Source organism: Spermophilus citellus (assembly GCF_964194105.1).
Source record: "Spermophilus citellus genome assembly, chromosome: 4".
Lineage (NCBI taxonomy): Eukaryota > Metazoa > Chordata > Mammalia > Rodentia > Sciuridae > Spermophilus > Spermophilus citellus.
This window is the reverse complement of record NC_138185.1, coordinates 127534798-127553611: the sequence shown is the minus strand read 5'-3', so window position 1 is coordinate 127553611 and position 18814 is coordinate 127534798. Positions and strand designations below refer to the sequence as shown.

The 18814-nt window shown below is 36.0% G+C and overlaps 1 protein-coding gene across 5 annotated transcripts in view; it reads right to left on the bottom strand.

The window, feature by feature from the left end:
• Positions 1-18814, bottom strand: part of MYO5A (myosin VA) — a 207184-nt gene that overhangs the window by 82669 nt on the left and 105701 nt on the right. For all 5 annotated transcript variants that reach the window (XM_081290005.1, XM_081290006.1, XM_081290007.1 and 2 more), the window contains 7 exons: positions 13726-13991; positions 12881-12962; positions 8974-9114; positions 6541-6666; positions 5567-5650; positions 3131-3292; positions 2037-2134 (listed from right to left, as the gene is read on the bottom strand). In XM_081290005.1, coding sequence (XP_081146131.1) covers positions 2037-2134; positions 3131-3292; positions 5567-5650; positions 6541-6666; positions 8974-9114; positions 12881-12962; positions 13726-13991 — 959 coding nt within the window. The remainder of the gene's footprint in view (positions 1-2036; positions 2135-3130; positions 3293-5566; positions 5651-6540; positions 6667-8973; positions 9115-12880; positions 12963-13725; positions 13992-18814) is intronic.

The window sequence follows — 18814 nt, the reverse complement described above, 5'->3', positions numbered from 1 at the left end:
CGCAGCCATTAAAATGAGATGTGGACTTTTACTAACATGGGACGTGTACACTATCTATTGCATAAAAAACAGAGATAAAACTGCAATTACAGCATTTTGAGATCCTCCCTTATTCTAGTATTTTTTTCCTCTCTCCCCGTAAATCAGTCTCTCTCTCTCTCTCTCTCTCTCTCTCTCTCACACACACACACACACACACATACACACACACACACACACACACACACACACACACAGAATAGGAAGGAAGGGATGCTGGTTAGTCAAGAATGGTTTATGCCAGTTTATACTAATTATCTTTTTCATTTCTTTTTATACTATCCTATGTTTTCTGAAAATTGTTTTCACAATGTACATGTATTAGTTTCAAAATTAAAGGGATACCTTTTTGTGGGGTGATGCATGAAAGATTCTTCTCTCATATTTAAAAAAAATTATTTGTTCTTTTTAGTTATAAATGACAGTAGACTCTATTTTGACATACTGATACAAATATGGAATATACCTTATTCTAATTAGGATCCCAGTCTTGTGGATGTACATGATATTAAGATAGACTGGAGTGTATTCACATATGTACATAGGAAAGTTATGACAGATTCATTCCACTATCTTTTCTATTCTCCCTCCCTTCCTTTCATTCCCCTTTGTCTAATCCACTGAACTTCTATTCTTCACCTCCCCGCCCACCCCTGACCTATTGTGTGTTAGCATCCACATATCAGAAAGAACACCTGACCGTTGGTTTTTGGAGACTGGCTTATTTCACTTAGCATGATACTCTCCAGATCCACCCATTTACTGGCAAATGTCATAAAGTCATTCTTCTTTATGTCCAAGTAACACTCCACCGTGTATATATACCACAATTTTTTTTATCTATTCATCTGTTGATGGGCACCTAGGTTGGTTCCATATCTAAGCTATTGTGAACTGAGCTTCTATCAACATTGATGTGGCTGCATCACTATAGTATGCCAATTTTAAGTCCTTTGGGTATATGCTGAGGAGTGGGTCAAATGGTAGGTCCATTCCAGGTTTTATGAGGAATCTCCATACTGCTTTCCAGAATGGTTGCACCAATTTGCAGTGTCACCAGCAATGTATCAATGTATCCTATTCCCCATATCCTCGCCAACATTTATTGTTACTTATATTCTTGATAATTGCCATTCTGACTGGAGTGATGTATAATCTTGGTATAGTTTTAATTTACATTTCTCTAATTGCTAGAGATGTTGAACATTTTTTTTCATATATTTGTTGACCATTTGTTTTTCTTTCTTTTTTTTTTAAAGATAGAGTGAGAGAGAGAGAGGGAGAGAGAGAGAGAGAGAGAGAGAGAGAGAGAGAGAATTTTAATATTTATTTTTTAGTTTTTGGCGGACACAACATCTTTGTTTGTATGTAGTGCTGAGGATCGAACCCGGGCCGCACGCATGCCAGGCGAGCGCGCTACCGCTTGAGCCACATCCCCAGCCCGTTTTTCTTCTTTTGAGAAGTATTTGTTTAGTTCCTCTGCCCATTTATTGATTGGGTTGTTGTTGTTGTTGTTGTTGTTGTTGTTGTTATTATTATTATTATTATTATTCTTTTGGTGTTAAGCTTTTTGAGTTCTTTGTCATATATGCCATTTGAAGCAGGACAAGATGTTGGTAAAAGCAGACAATCTCTGGTGGTTTCATCAGGTAAAAAGTAGCAGGTACATCTTTGCCAAAGTATCCTTATCCCCCAGCTAGCTCTGGTTTTAACTAGTACCCAAATTAACAAAACACTTAGAAAGATTTTGAACTGAGGTAAATTTAAAAAATAATATCAAACCAGAAATGTTCGGTTGACCTCAACTTTTAAGCCTTAACAGATGACCAACTGCTAATTTATTCTCACATTCTGAAAAGGGAACAAAAACTGAAAAAATTCTATTAAGTAGTATTTTATCTCTACAAGACGTGAACCCTGGTTTTTTTCCTTATGAAAGCTTGGCAATCCTCATGCAGCAGGGATATTTTATTATTCAGTAGTTGAGAAATACTTACGTGAATGGAAACTTGAAGTCATTAGGCTTAATACAGCGCACATAGTGAGGAGTAGTAGCATTGAGGGTCTCCATAAGCAAGTGAAGGGAATTTCGGAACTGCATGAAAAAGGGCAGAAAGGGGGATCAACGTTTTCTTAAAAGTCAAAGATGATGTAAAACAATTAAAATTCTCTTCCTATGACACTAATGAATATGACTTTGTCACCTATGAATTTGATATATCCTGAAAAGGGGAGCTGATACTAAAACAGAAATGTTAAGACTTTTAGTTAAATTCTGCCCAAACTCTACTAATATATGCTTACTCTGCTAAATATATATCTTCCCTACTCTCATACCTTTCTCCCATTCCCCTTATAACATAGGCTTCTATAGCTTTGTGATATGAGTTCATTCGTACATGACCCACAATATAACTTTGCTTTAAGAATATGAAGGTCATTTAATTATGTCAAATAGAAATTTTGCTTAAGATACTGAAAAAAGCAACAGATATCTTAAAAGAGTATAAGGAATGAGTGGAGAATGGGAAGGATGGCCAGAAAGGAGTTACCATTAGGGACATGAAATCAGGACTAGAGGCTGTGGACTCATGTCAGGTCCTGCTCTGATCTACACTGGGACAGGGTCTCACACAGGAAAACACAGTATGTTTTTTAGTGTTTAACCTCCCTTCCAAAGCCTTTACCCTACATTTAGGCACTAAGCAGGCGTATAATATTTCCCACTCCCCACAGAGCATAAGACATCAAAGGAAGGAGAAGGCACTTTCTTGTACTGAAGGAGATAACTGTTGCTCTGTATAAATACAGAGACAAAGCAACCAGAGAACGAAGCAAAGAAAGCAGTGGTCTGAGAGAGATGATATGCACTAAAAGAATCAAGACATAGAGAAAATTGGGGGAAGGCAGACACGAAGGCATGGGTCTAGAGTTGGCAGAGAGAAGTATGAGTGGGCAGTGTTATTTTTTCTCACAGTGGAAGCTCCAGACTCTTCTCACCTGAGAATCCCACCTGGAAGCTAAAGAAAGAAGACCTGAGGCTTCAGGTGAGCAAAGGAGGAGTGTGGCAGCAGCAGCTCCCTGAACTCACCTGATGCCCCACTGTTTTCTTGTGCTCTTTGGCCGTCTGGCCTGGTCTGCCCTTGGTGGCCTTTGCAGGAATGCGGGTGAGGGGTGTACGCCCTGAAGAGGTGGCTGAGGTTGGACTAATGGCCTTTTCATCATCTTGAAATAGTTCTGGTAGCATCTTAAACTGGGTCAAAAACAGTAAAAAGCAATTACACTCTGAACCTACAGTCAAAAGTAAGCCTTCATAGACAAAACATTATTAATATTTTCAACAAGTAGAGAATCTCTTGCTTTAGATAACTCCTATCAGAATCACATTCCAGAAATAATGAACATTTGAGTTAGGAACTGAAAATATGAGAGAAAAGTAAAATAAATGCTATAAAAATATAGGTAGAGGCTGGGCACAGTGGTGCACCTATAATCCTAGCTACTTGGGAGACAAAAGTAAGAGGATTACAAATCTGAGGCCAGCCTCAGAAACTCAGTGAGACCTGTCTCAAAATTTGAAAAAAAAAAAAAAAAAAAAAAGGGTTGGGGGTGTAGCTAAGGAATAGAGTGCCTCAGGGTTTGACCCCCAGTACTAAAACATGTCATCTATTTCTAAACCCTACCAAATTCCTATCACCTGCTCTGACTTAATCTCTTGTGTGCTTTCATTTCCAAATTTCTACATGACATGTCTACCTGGCTATCTAATTGCTATCTCAAGTAAAGCATAGCTAAAACAGACATGGACTTCACACTGTGTTACCACAAAAAAATTATATTCAAAACACAACACAAATATTTATCATTTGGTATTTCCAAGAGAACATTATGTTATATTTGCTTCCTATCCAGTGCAGAGAAATTATGAAGTTTATACCTGCAGCTTGGGTTTCTGAAAAGAATGGGAGCAAGAAGTTCATCGAACTATGTTAGATAAATTATACACTGTCCTCACTTCAACTGCAGCAATGCTGCATAGACTGGCAGTCACTTCAAATGACTCACTAGAACACAGAGATAATTTCTGATGGTTAAGAATATTAAGTCAAAATAAAGACAACTGATTATGGGTGCCTCAAGAATGAGAACCTTTGTTTAAGCTAAATTACTTTGGCCAAATATTAACAATAGAATTTCATGGTTTGTAGCAATGTTCATAAATCAAAATGACAAAGATCTTCACCTGTTTAATACTTAAAGATTGGCACTATGAAAATTTTCTTACACATCGATCCTATAAGCTATAAAGCAATTAAAGAAAAAAAAATTATCTTTTTCTATAGACACTTTGACTCATTATTTTCTGGGGGTTAAAACTGGGATTTGGTCTTCATGTGATCTTTATATTATCAAAATAACGGAAAGCAAACATTTTAGTTTCAAAAACAAGAGTTAGAATGTTCATATGCACTTCCATTGAAGTTAAAATTCTTTTTAGAATAAATTAGAAAAACAAAGTGTAACAGTCATTTAGACAAATTCACATGAAGATTTTTACTTTTTTAAATGAATATTGGCCCAAATAAGTAGTTGGCTGCCTGGTTTGCACCCTGTAGGATGAATGTGAGAGGTCCTCTCATTCTTTCCAGATTAAGTTGAAGGGTGCAGTTGGGATCAATCTAATGATATATTGTAGACCTCATTGTTTTTGCCATCTGGAATATTCTTTTCCCGCTGGAAGGCAGTGTTTCTAGTGTCTGTCCTTAATAAAAATAACTTCAAAGTTATACCTGGAATTAGATTCAACAATGATCCTGAGCTCAATCTCCATCAGCATGAAGTACATGAGGCCACAATTCTGGCACATCCCTTCAAAATGACATAGCAAAAAACCTGTTTTCTCTCATAGTCTCTCACAAAAGCACACAAGAGAGAAGACCATGGTGGAGGCAATAATTTCACTTAAAACTGAAAGACCACAATGCATAGTGGTTAAGAGCAGACCCTGAGCAACACAGCTTGCGTTTTAATGTGGCTTAAAACCTCACTAGCCATGAAGTCCCTGTGCCTCAGATGCCTCATCTGTAAGATAAGAGTAATGATAATACCCCTCATTATAAAGATTAGATGTGTTAATATTTGCAAGGCTTTTAGAACAGAACCTGATACACAGTAAGTGTTATATATTGGTGAATTAAAAACTGTAAGTAAAACAGATTTTGTTGGAAAAATCATTTTTATTGTTAAAATGCTAATGCTTAAAGCTGGGCATGGTGATGCACACCTGTAATCCCAGCGACTCAGGAGCCTGAGGCAGGAAGATCACAAGTTTAAGGCCAGCCTGGGCAACTTAGCAAAATCCTCTCTGAAAACAAAAATAAAAAGGGCTGGAGATACAGATATAGCTAAGTGGTAGAGTGCCCTTAGATTTAATCTCAACCCCAGTACTGCAAAACAAACAAAAACTAGTGTATAATTAACATTTTATTGAATATATACTGATTAGAATAAACCTGTCTATGGTTACCTTGCTTGACTTAAGAACTTTAATTTGTTCCTCAAAAACAGTGTCTTTATTCTTTTCAAGAAAGCCTTCACACTGGTATTCCACCTGAAAACACATGGAAAAATCTCCTTAACTGATAGCACTTTTGAATAGATATTATATCATCAACAAAAAAAATAAGTAGTAGCTCAGGTTACATGACCAGCTCTCATCAGTTTTTTGCTAAAATATTGGTACCATTCCATAACTGTTTTTCTAGGGAATAGTGGTAGTGCTTGCTGATTAATTGTGGTCTAAATAATCCTCTCAATTTATGGGTAAGCAGACTCATAAGAAGTTGATCCTCTTCCCCTATGCTGGCCAAAGAAAGCTCATCCCAGGCTGACCCATTATATTTCCTTCCAAGCTAGTCCACTATTCAGTGGAATGTTTTCTTTTGGGAAAGAAGAGATTAAAGTGGGAAATAGGATCAAAAGGAACACATGGCTGTTGGATTGGAAAGAGATGAAAAATTAATGATGGATAGAGGAAGAAGCTGGGGGAAATATTGTTGATTTGGTAAAGTGGGATTCCTTGAGAATAGAAGATTTCTTTTTCAAAACCCCAGCAACCTGAACAGTCTGTCACTAGTGGAGCTTTATATCCTGTACTACAAAACCCTTAGGTGAACTTATGTTCATTTTAAGGTTTCCAGTCAGGACTAAGGTAAACTCAGAAAGTCCTCAACCCCTGAGGGAGATTCCCAGGAAGCTGGTTTTCAGAGTTTCCTGGAGTTCCAACTTCTAGACAGAAGACTAGACCCCTATTTATTTCATATATAATTCAATTTAAGTTAAAGGAAGAGAAAACCAACAAGCCAATACTGAAGACTGCTTTTTCTGTAAGCCCTCAAAGAATGCAAGCATCAGCAAAGGAAAAAACAATATTTCTTGATTATTATTTTTTTCCTTCATTTAAGTATTCAAAAATAAAAAAAATATACAAAGCTTCCTTACTTTGTCAGCAAAATGTTGGATGATGAAAGCTTTGTTTGACAGGCGAGGCTTTTCAAAGAGTGCACATTTGTTCAAATGTGTGTTGTACAATTTTTGGGCCCAAGTGTCATCTGTACCTTTAGGCATCTACATTGAGGGAGAAAAAGAAAGAAAGAAAAGAAACTGAATATTGAGACTCTTCTGTTGCATCAACTGCCAAAAGGTCACTTTTTGGCTTTACCTATATTCTATATTTAGTTTAGGAATTCATTTCTTCTACATTTCTTTCCAACAGGCCCCAAACCAATTACTAATGAAGAGCTAGACCAAGCGCTTTCCACAGGTGACCCAGCCATCTTTGGGTGACAATCTGCCTATACTAGAAATCATCAAATAAATATTTGATCTGTTTTTAAAACAAAGGCCTTATAAGATGAATATCATGTATATAGTAATATGTATTTTTAAATTTTAAATTTTTGTTAAATAAAGGTAACATTTACACACAGAAAGATATGAAATGGAGGGTCTTCCCTTGTTGTTTTCTCAACTTTATTTTCTCTTTTAAGACATGTACATGAATGGGCTCATTCTACGTACTCCTTGCCTTTTTTTCTTCTTAATAATTCTTTTATTTATGGCCACTAGGTTGTTATTGTTTTTTGTTATTATAACAACTGCCATAGTTTTCTTCTTACACGTATATACCTTGGATACTTTCACAAGTATATTCATAGATTGAAATCTAAGCAGTAAAAAGATACATGTATTTATGATTCTGAGAATTGTTGTCAAATTTCATCTTAAGTATGTTGTATTAATTCTTATCCTTATTGTACAGATACAGTATTCATTTACCAATACCAAATGAAAGGTATCAGGTCTAACTTACCCATGTGATGGGTAAAAAGCAGGATACCATCTTTGCTTTGCTTTGCATTTTATTTTAATTTCAAGTGAGGCTGAGCACTTTTTTATTACATACCTTCTTAATGTTGTAGGAAATCTGGAGGCTTACATGGATCAACCTATGATAAGGTGTAACTTATTGCATATAAACTAAAGAAAGATTAAGTGAAAGTATAGGTTATTTGCCTAAGATGACTCAGATAGTAGTAAAGCTGGGGATCCACTATTTTTTCTAACATGGTGCATCATCAGATATTAAGACTAACCTCCATCTTTATCACCTATGTCCATAATAAAGAATGACTAGTCAATTTTTAACTTATGGCTATTTAGAGCTAAGCTATGAAACCAACCTAGGTGCCCTTCAACAGATGGATGGATAAAGAAAATGTGGTATACATACACAATGAAATATTACTCAGTTATAAAAAGGAATGACTTTATGACTTTTGCCAGTATATGGATTAATCTGGAGACAATCATGCTAAGTGAAGTAAGCCAGTTCCCAAAACCCAAGATCAAATGTTCTCTTTGATATGTAGATGCTAACACACAACCAGGGAGGGGGAGGGAAGAATAAAACTTCAGTGGATTAGACAAAGGGGAATGAGGAAAGGGAAGGAAGAAGGGAATAGGAAAGACAGTAGAATGAATCAGACATAACTTTCCTATGTTCATATATGAGTACACGACCAGTGAAATTCCACATCATGTATAACCACAAGAATGGGATCCTAATTAGAATAATTTTTACTCCATGTATGTACAGTTTGTCAAAATATACTCTACTATCATGAATATCTTAAAAGAACAAAAAAAGACTAAAATCACAAATAGATTATCCTTTTTTAAAATATTTCATTTTTAATGTATTTTATTGAATTCCAACTAAAAGACAACTTATCATAGTTGCCTTAAACAACAAATGTTATCATCAAGAGTGGTCTCAAGCTGTAGGTATTACCAGTGACAACTGTTACTGTTTACAACTGTATCACTACTGATATTCTCATCCTTCTGGATATTATATAAATGACTTGACATTTCCCAGATGATTTCCTAATAATAACGAGAGCTTACCTCCTACATTTGAGAAAATTCAATGAGAAAATTCCTTTAACATACTTGGATTAAGCCTTATATATAGCAATTCCTTAATAAAAGATAAATAATAGTGATGATGACAAAAAATTATGGCTACTTAGAACTATTATTCAAAATATATTTTGTGCAATTTCTTGCATTTCTTTAAATACATTCTGTCTCCAACAGAGTTCTAAATATAAGAAAATTGATTTAAAAAAGCAACAAAAGTTGGTAGCAATATTATCTACCAATTTCCTACATAACCTATAATTAGCTGAAAATAAAAGTTTCATTTATAACTAGAATCCTTGGGGTCTAGTGTCCCTTTAGAATGAAGACTCTCACTTGTTGCCACAATGGCATTTCATGTTACTAATAAATGTCTGCCTGAACCTACTTGCCTCCTGATCTTGATGCATCTATTTGACAGTCTAAATTCCCCCCCAAAATCATACTCACCTTGCATTCCTCATCCAGCAAATCTAGAATGCCCAGTTTAGATTCTATAAGATTAATACAAGGCTGATTATCATAAAAATCTATGAGTGTCCATGGAATTTGTTCTTTCATGTATTCCTCTTGTTCCAATTTGAAAACGTGCTGAAATGAAAAAGAAAAATGCAGTCATTTTTGGATTGTTATCATAAAGAATGTAGTAAAAAAAATGTTTCTATAAAATACTAAGAGGATACCAAGAAAACTGGAGATAGTTTGTGGCTACTAGCAACAGTAATCTCATGGGAGAAGCACCATTTATACACAGAGAAAGTAAATTAAAACCATAGAAAGCAAAACCTCAGCTACATCAGATCCTTAGTGAAGAAGCAGATCTAGGCATGTAAATGTTTTAAGTAGCTGATAAATGTAAGCAGTCTTTGTGATTTTTTATTATGTATATTTCTAAAATTGCACTTTCTACTTTTGGCTCCTTAAGCAATTATATAGGGCTGCTAACGACACAGGACACAGGAATGTCTAAGCTGGCATTGAACAACTATGCAGAGTGAATGCCCTCTAGACTACTGAACAGCACGGGGCAATGCTTTGAGCACAACAAAATAATTTCTTAAGGGATTGTGGTGCTGAAGCACAACATGCCTCAAAATTAAATTAATGTATGTTTTTTTGTGTGTGTCTGCCTTGATTATTCTCCCCTTTCAGGGAATAAGTGGCTCACTTTTCTAAATTCTTTATCCAACTGCAAGCAGCTACACAAGTACTACCAATCCATTGCTATTTCTGCTAAAAATCTTCAGCCACAACCCACACCATTGCTTCTGATCTCTGTTCATTTGTTTAATCAAAAATATATATTGACTACATACTATGTGTCAGTCACAGCATATAGTCAACAATATCGACAACAACAGGAGACTGGTGGAGATGAACACAGAAATCAAATAATCACAAGGAATAATATTAAAAAGGAAAATAATATAAACTATGAGGGCAAGAATCCTCATCTAGTTTGGTTACAGGATGATCAGGGTAGGTTTCCCCAAAGAAAGGCTTGTGCTCTGAGCTTTGAAGGTGAAGAGGAGCAGAGCTGCCCTAGATGGGAAGGGCAATCTGCCACAGTTTGTGGCAGGATGTGCTCTAACCGTGCAGCTGATACACAACTTTCTGTTTCTATGGATGCTAATGACCATTAACTGTTCTTCCAAGTTTCTGCTGTTATTTACTTGTGTCTTTTATCTTCTTTGGTTCTCTTACACATCTTGCTATTTTTCTAGGAAGATTATCTTTTTGTGGCTATAACCACATAACACATATTTTCTAAGATACCAAGTCCTACGAAACAGGTGACACAGAGATTTCTAATATATAATTCCATGCACCTGGAACTTTCCCATTTTATTTTACTTTTATTGGAATGTCCTTTGCACTTTAAGCAGCCATAAGAAGCCTTAGTTAAAACAAAACATAAAAAGGTCATCCATAGAGTATTTGTTATGCTAATTAGCAATTTTATTCTGTTCTTTTGATTAATGAGAAAGTAAATAAGGCATCATATGTTAGCAGTGTCCTGATTGATAGCACTAATATCTTCCAAAACAATGAACTTTTAAAGTTTTTCATTAGTTTATATGTAGTCTTCATGCTGACATCAGAAGCACTGCTCTAAGCTTTAAATAGAACTTATCTCTCATACAAATCTTTATATCTATTCTAGAAAACTCCATAAAGCCAAGAGGTGCTCAATTATCAAGCAATGTGGGCATGAGGTTCAATGTCAAGAGATCCTTGTCAATATAGGAATGCTTCTAAGCACTAAATATGCCCACAACATTTCTTTCTTTCCTTTTTTTTTTTTTTTTTTTTTTTTGTATTAGGGACTAAACCACTAAGCAACATCCCCAGCCCTTTTTAGTATTTTATTTAGAGAGAGGGTCTTACTGAGTTGCTTAGGCCTCACTAAATTGCTGAGGCTGGCTTTGAACTTGAGATCCTTCTGCCTCAGCCTCCTGAGCCCCTGGGATTATAGGCCTGTGCCACTGCACCTGGCTCCCACAGTATTATGCCAACTGCCCACACCCATGGCCTCAGCTCAGGGAGCAGCCCTATGCAGCTAAGTCCTTTACTGTGAAACCCCATGTTTCTGGTCATAGCTCACTAAACCAAGTATGGGTACATGAGGGCACTTTATTGCTATACATCTCAGATGAAAAAAAATGAATGGGGCTAATTGGTTCACTTTCTCAGGTATCTGAATTAGAAAACAAAGAAACAATTAGGCAATTAGCAGTGGGAGCAGAAGCTGAAAGAATCCAAGATGAGTGGGAAGTGAGCAAGTTAAGAAGATGTGAAGAGCATTCCAACCACTGCTATCTCTATAGGAAGTCTGAAGTAAATGAAGAAGAAATGCTGAGGTGGAGATAATATATACAAACTAGAAGAGAGAATAAGCCATCTCATAGTAAGAGGGAGTGGAGCAATTATGCATAGAAAAATTAAGATATAACATAATGGGAAGGTGTGAGGGAAAATCGAGAGGAATAAGTGGTGAATAGAGACAGAAAGCAGGCAAGAATTTTTAATTCTTTTAGCTATTTCTTCTGATGTTTACTTACATATTTCTAAAGAATATACGCATCAGTTGCTTTCTGATTTATCAATTTGAAACTGTTAACTTTCTGATGAAGCTAAGTTCATATACATCACCCTCTCTGCTGCTCCTTTGTTATCTTCCCAATATTACTATTTTTGGATTCTCTTTTTTTAGTCAATTTTGTAACTTAAAATAATTTGCTTAAACTTTTATTTATTTATTTTTATCAACTATGGACCACAGACCACTCATACCACTTGACGTCTCTTTTCATAAGATGAAGCAACCTTTCCTATCCTTTAGCTCTCTTTTCTTCTATCAACCAATTCCTATCGGTGGTCCACCCCTTTCTTTTCCTTCTCCTCCCTCCTTTCTTTTTGCTTGATTGTGTGTGTGTGTGTGTGTGTGTGTGTGTGTGTGTACGCGTGCTGGGGATTGAACTCACACATGCTAAATAAATACTCTCCCACTGAGCCATATTTCCCAGTACTCAGTGGCTCATTCTTAACATCCTCTTTCATCAATACTAATAACTACCCCTAATTTTGTACTTTGAACTGTGCTTGACATGTGAGGAGCAGTTTATGTATCCCAACTCATTTAATCCATAAAACCATATGTGGGGGGAACTATTTTCATCTCTATCTTACAGATGAGGAAGCTAAGGTCCAGGGAGGTCCCAACATCTCATGGACAATAAAGACAGAATGGGATTCCAACCCGAGCAGTTCACCTCTGAGGCCTCTGCCCTTCACAATTATATAATCTGCTGCCCTTCACTTTTAAGTACCTTCAGATCTCCCACCACTGTGATAATCCTCTAGGATATTTGATATTACTTCTTCACAAGAGTCATTCTCAAAATATTCCCATTGCCATTGTCTCAGTGAGAATGGCTTAGACTGTTGAAAAAAGAATACATGAAATTCTCATGTTTAGTTTTGACTCCTTGCTAATATAAAAAGTAAGAGTTAAGGCTGTCATAACACCACATACAATTAATTTCAGAATGACAAAATGAAAGATATCCCTAGGTTCAAAGCTTTATATTTCCTATGTTGGTAATACCCCTCCTACTTCTCTCACTCAATTTATTTGCCCCAAACTCTCATCATTCTCAGACAATGGATGACTTCCAAATATTTTTCTAAATGTACCATCATTTTTTAATCATTAGTTCTAGCTGTTTAGTTGTTCTAAAACTCATATGATACTTAAAATTCAGGACTTCATTTCAAGGGCCAGACTTTAAACAAAGACCAGGAATTAAAGAGATAATTTATAGCAGAATTATTATTCAAAGAAGAACATTCTTACCATGTTGAATTGCTGCTGTAGTTTTTCATTTGCATAATTTATACAAAACTGCTCAAAACTATTTATCTCAAATGTTTCGAATCTGTAATACCAAAAATAAAAATAGGAAAGGGAGAAAAGGAATAGTTTTAAAATATTCAAAATGTACTCATTAGGAAGAAAGAAATAGGAAGTACTCTAACACTGTGCAACTTTCTTTACACAGCAATTAAGATAAATGTTTATAAGTCAGAAATATGGAAAATGTGCCCAATAGATGAGTACCTGCTATGAGGCAGAGAATTTTATTTAGAGTTCCCAGCATGAAAAGGTGTTCAAAACTATGAGTTTTTGAGGCTCATTCATCTCCTGAGAGGAACAACAGAATTATAATAAAGTCATTGCTCCTATCAATTTATAGACTCGGAGTGTTACACATACATAGAAGGGAACCTCATAAGTTCTTCTGAAAAACTGAACCAGAGAATGAAAAATCAAGTATAAAATAAGCACAATGTACAAAATGGGTTTACATGGTTAAGGAAGGGTATCCACAGAAAACAAATTAGCAAGTGAAATTAGATTTTTAAAAATTCAGTGATAATATCTCACATGAGACTCTGAAAACCAATTTATTCCATCCATTACTTTATTAAATTAGCTCTAGAGCCGAGCTAAATTTTTGTTGTTGTTTTAGTTAAATTTTAATCACAGCATATCACCATCATAAAGGTACTCCTGACTTGCCATAGGCAGGGTTTTCCTCTCCTCACCAGTATGAAATAAAATTAAATTCCCATTCAGAGTGACTAAATACTCTCCACAAAGAAATGCTCTCTGGCAGACCAATAAGCCAAAATGCTCACCCATAAATGTCCAGCACTCCAATAAAAGAGTGCTGCTTAACAGCAGAATGCAGAGCCTGATTGACATGATCTACAATCCAGTTAAAGAGCTTGGCATAGATGTGCTTGGCTAAAGCATCACGGGCATTTGTGGCCTGCAGCTTGGAGATGGGCTTGATGTATGTCTCTGTGGCAGTAGCCAGCTTCCGATGGCAAAGCCAATGACACATTTCCTCATAATCCACACCCATGAGATCACAGAAGATGCTGAGAGGTTCATGCTTGGGCTGCCAAAAGAGAATGGGTTACTTCCTATGACCAGACCAATCAAATAAGAATTTCCTAAAAAATGTTAACAAAGATATATCAAGTAAAACTCAGCAATGTCTTTGATATAACAAACATCAAGATCACTCACACCTGATCTGTGATAATAATCACAATCATTATTCAAACTGGCATCTGGGTGACATAATATCTGTTAGGGCTCATTGAAAAAATTACCTCTTCTTTGATTTTTTATAGAGCTCTCTGTATTTGTCTTAGGGCACACTACATTTATTTAGTCAATCAGAAAATCAGTCATCTAGTCAATAAATATTTACTAAATGGCCATTGTACTCCATTAAACAAAAATAGACATGGTTCATTTCCTCCTAGAACTTATAGTCACTGGGGGAAACAAATGATTGCTCCCTAAATACTACAAAGAAAAAGGACACTACACTGAGTCCACACAAGAGGAGTGTGCTGTATTTAGGGAGACAAGAGACAGTTGCCTTGAAAAATGGAATGGAGATTTGAAGGAATTTGGAAGGTGCTTCTGGGTTAAAGAGTGAAGGAAGAATTTTTTAAGCAGAAGAAATGGCTAAAAAAAAAAAAAAAAAGAAAAAGGTTCTGTGTAGGAGGGAAACAACTAATATGAAAATTGAAGGTGGGTGAGAGTGTGTAAGATGGGTAGAGAAAGGCAGAGGCTATGCCATGGATAGTCTGAATTCCCAGAGAAATGGGAAGCTGTTGAAGGGTTTTAGGTAGACAACGTTTTAGATGAGAATCACTTTAACAATTTTACGTATTTTTGTATCACCTAGAATTTCTTCTGTAGTTTTGAATGAGTAGGTTTTTTGATAAATATTTGCTTAATTTAATCATGTTAGTGCCTTATATTTTTCAACATTTTACCCACATATCAATTGAATCTGATGACATTCCTGGGGGATAGACAGGGTGAACACTGTTATCTCTAAATGAAAAACAAGAATCATGATCAAGTTGGCTTTATCCCAGAGATGTAAGGATGGTTTAACATACAGAAATCAACAAATATAATTTATCACATAAACAGAACTAAGGACAAAAACTACCTAGTCATCTCAATAGATGCAGAGAAGGCCTTTGACAAAATTCAGCACCCATTCATGAAAAAAAGAATAAAGAAACTAGGGATGGAAGGAACTGCCTCAGTATCATAAGGGCTATATACAAAAAAACCCAAAGCCAATCTCATAGTAATTGGGGAACCACTTGCCGCAGTCTGGCTGGGCAAAAAATCATGAGCCACTCAAGCAGGAACAAACTTTATTTCCAAAACTCCCGCAAACCACACATGCCGCCTTCTCCCAGGACACACCACACCAACCGGAAATCCCTCCTCCGGAAATCCCTCCTACCGCACTTCCCCAACCAACGGGAACTCTCCGGGAGTCCTGCTAGAGCTCCAAAGTAGCAGGCCAAGGGGGGGGGGTGTCTAATATCCAATTGAATGCACATCTTAACATAATCATTATCATCTCAATGGCTTGCTGGCATCACCTTTCAACCAAAAATGCCATGTGTCATTCCTACTTGGCTATGGCTCTTAGCAACCACAGAAAGCATTTATTTTAAAATCTGGAACAAGACAAGGAAGTGCATTCTTACAAGTCCTATTTAATATAATGCTAGAAATTTCAGCCAGAGCAATTAGGCAAGAGAAGAAAGTAAAAGGAATAAAAATAGGAAAGAAAGAAATCAAATTATCATAGTTGGTAAATGATATGATCTTACACTTAGAGGATCCAAAAAAAAAAAAAAAAAAAACTCCAGCAGAAGACTACTAAAGCTAATAAACAAATCTGGCAAAATAGCAGGTTACAAAAATCAACATATAAAAATCAATAGCTTTCTTATATATCAACAATGAATAAGCCAAGGAAGAAAAAAGGAAAACAATCCCATTCACAATAGCCTCAACCCAACAACAACAACTTAGGAATAAATCTAACCAAGGAGGTGAAAGACCTCAATAATGAAAACTGTAGAAAGAAATTAAAGAAGGAGGAAAGACCTCCCATGCTCACGAATAGACAGAATTAACACTGTTAAAATGGCCATACTACTAAAAACAAAATACAGATTCAATGCAATCTCCATAAAAATACCAGTGACATTTTTCACAGAACTAGAAAAAAAAGAGTCCTAAAATTCCTTTGGAAGAATAAATGATCCAGAATAGCTAAATCAATTCTAGGCCAGAAAAGCAACACTGGAGGCATCAAAATACCTAACTCAAATTATACTTCATGATGTAGTACATGCATAACCATGTTTATAGCAGCACAATTCACAATGGCCAAACTATGGAACTAGCCTAGATGTTCAAAAGATGAATGAATAAAGAAAACGTGGTATATATACACAACGGAGTTTTATTCAGCCATAAAGAAAAATGAAATTATGTCATTTGCAGAAAAATGGATGGAACTTGAGACCATTACGTTAAGTGAAATAATCCAAACTTAGAAGGTCAATGGTTGTATATTTTCTCTCATTTGTGGAAGCTACAGAGGAAAAAGGAAAAGAATGGGTGGGGGTGGGGGAATCTCATGAAAATCAAAGGGAGGTCAGTAAAGGACAGGGGAAAGGGGAAAGGAGAGGGGAAGTGCTGGGGATTGATATTGGCCAAATTATATTGTTATATTGAAAGTATGTACAAATATGTAACAACAACAAATCCCATCATATGTACAACTATAATGCACCAATAAAAAATGTGGAAAGGAAAGTGAGGAAATGAGGTCCAAGAGAACAAACAGTTTGTCAATAATCACATGACTAATTTATGTCATAGCTGGCACTAAAAACCTGGATCTTCTGACACCCTCTTCCCTGTGTCGTTCTCATTTAAGTGGTCTTCCTCTTTTCAATACCTTCCTCCCAAGTAACACTTTAGATACAAATAAGCACCTCACTCAACTCCCTTAAATAATAAGCAGCTTAGAATTAACACACACACACACACACACACACACACACACACACACACACACAGAATTTTTGAGCCATAAGAAATGACATACTGATACATGCCATAACATGGATGGACTTTGAAAGAATAGACATTATATGATTCAGTTTCTAATATGACTAGAATAAGCAAGTCTATACAGGCAGAAAGTAGATTCAATGATTATGTAGGGCTAGAAAAATAGAGGAACAGAGAAGCATCAGGTAAAGGGTATAAATTTTCTTTTTGAAATAATGAAAATATTTAAATTGACTATGGTGATGGCTAAAAACATCCATAAATACAATAAAAAAATTTAATTATACATTTAAAGCCATTTAAATGGGTATAATTCACATTATACTACAACAAAACTACCTTTGAAAAAAGTTTAATGGGGGCTGGGGATGGGGCTCAAGCGGTAGCTCGCTCGCCTGGCGCGAGCCTGCGGCCGGGGTTCGATCCTCAGCACCACATACAAAGATGTTGTGTCCGCCGAAAACTAAAAAGTAAATATTAAAATTCTTTCTCACTCTCTCTAAAAAAAAAAAAAAAAAAAAAAAAAGTTTGATGATATTTCCTTAGAAATCAGAGATTAAATTAGAATCTTCATTTTGTCTTTTAAAAAACTGCCATAAAGGGGCTGGGGTTGTGGCTCAGTGGTAGAGCACTCGCCTAACATATGCGAGGGCCTGGGTTCAATCCTCAACACTACATAAAAATAAATAAAATAAAGGTATTGCATCCAACTAAAACTAAAAAAATAAATTTAAAAAAGCTGCCATAAAGGCTGGGCATGGTGGCATACACCCATAATACCAGTGACTCAGAAGGCTCAGGTAGGAGGATGGCAAGTTCATGGTCAGTCTTAGCAACTTAGCAAGACCTGTCTCAAAATAAAAAATAAAAGGGGCAGAGGATAGAGCTCAATGATAGAATCTTCCTGGGTTCAATCTACAGTATCCCAAAATAATAAAAATAAAAATAAAAAAGACCTGTCAGTAGGAGAAGAGCCTGTGTGTATGTAGGGGGCAGGGAGAAGTGGTACCATGCACCTCAATTAGGATCCATGGCTTAGGGAAATTATAAATTATACATAAAGGAAATTGTGTAGATCAAATTTCTCATAAACAAAGCTCACTACCATTTAACTCATGGCCCTATGACTAATAAATCATTTATAGTATAGTGTTTCTCTTCAAATCATAAAGTATTGATTTTATGTTTCATATATCTAATTGTAGTACAAAACTACTACATTTACAAAAGGCAGGGAATAGATTCTTTCTTATAGGAATAGGGAATCTGTTTTTATATGAGGAGCTATTGATCCAAAGAAAAAAGGCAACCAAGAAAGAGTACGGTCCCATTTACAAGGACCTCAACTCCTAGGGGCTAAACACAAGCAAGAGAGACCTTTATAAAACATTGAGACTTGAGCTGAGATAAAGGAAAGCAGTGGAAAGAAGGGTGATGCTAAGAGATGCTGCCAGAGCTGTATGTTAGCAGTTGGAGCTGCCCAGAAAGAACAGTTATCCTACACCCCAGAGAGAATCTGAGCAAAGGCAGGAGAGAGAGGTAGCTGAGTTAGTAAATTTCTGGGCTGGAGTGTGATAAGTGATGAGAGGTAAACTGAATAGGAAGTCAAAGGTCGACCATAAAAGGGCTTTCAATGTTATGCCAAGTACAGCACATCTCCTTATCTGCAGACTCCTAATGGAAAATAAACACCATATATACTTCTTCCTTAAATATACAAATATATGATAAAGTTTAATTTATAAATTAGGCACAATAAGAAATTAACAACAACTAATAATAGAACAATTGTAAATAGAACCATTA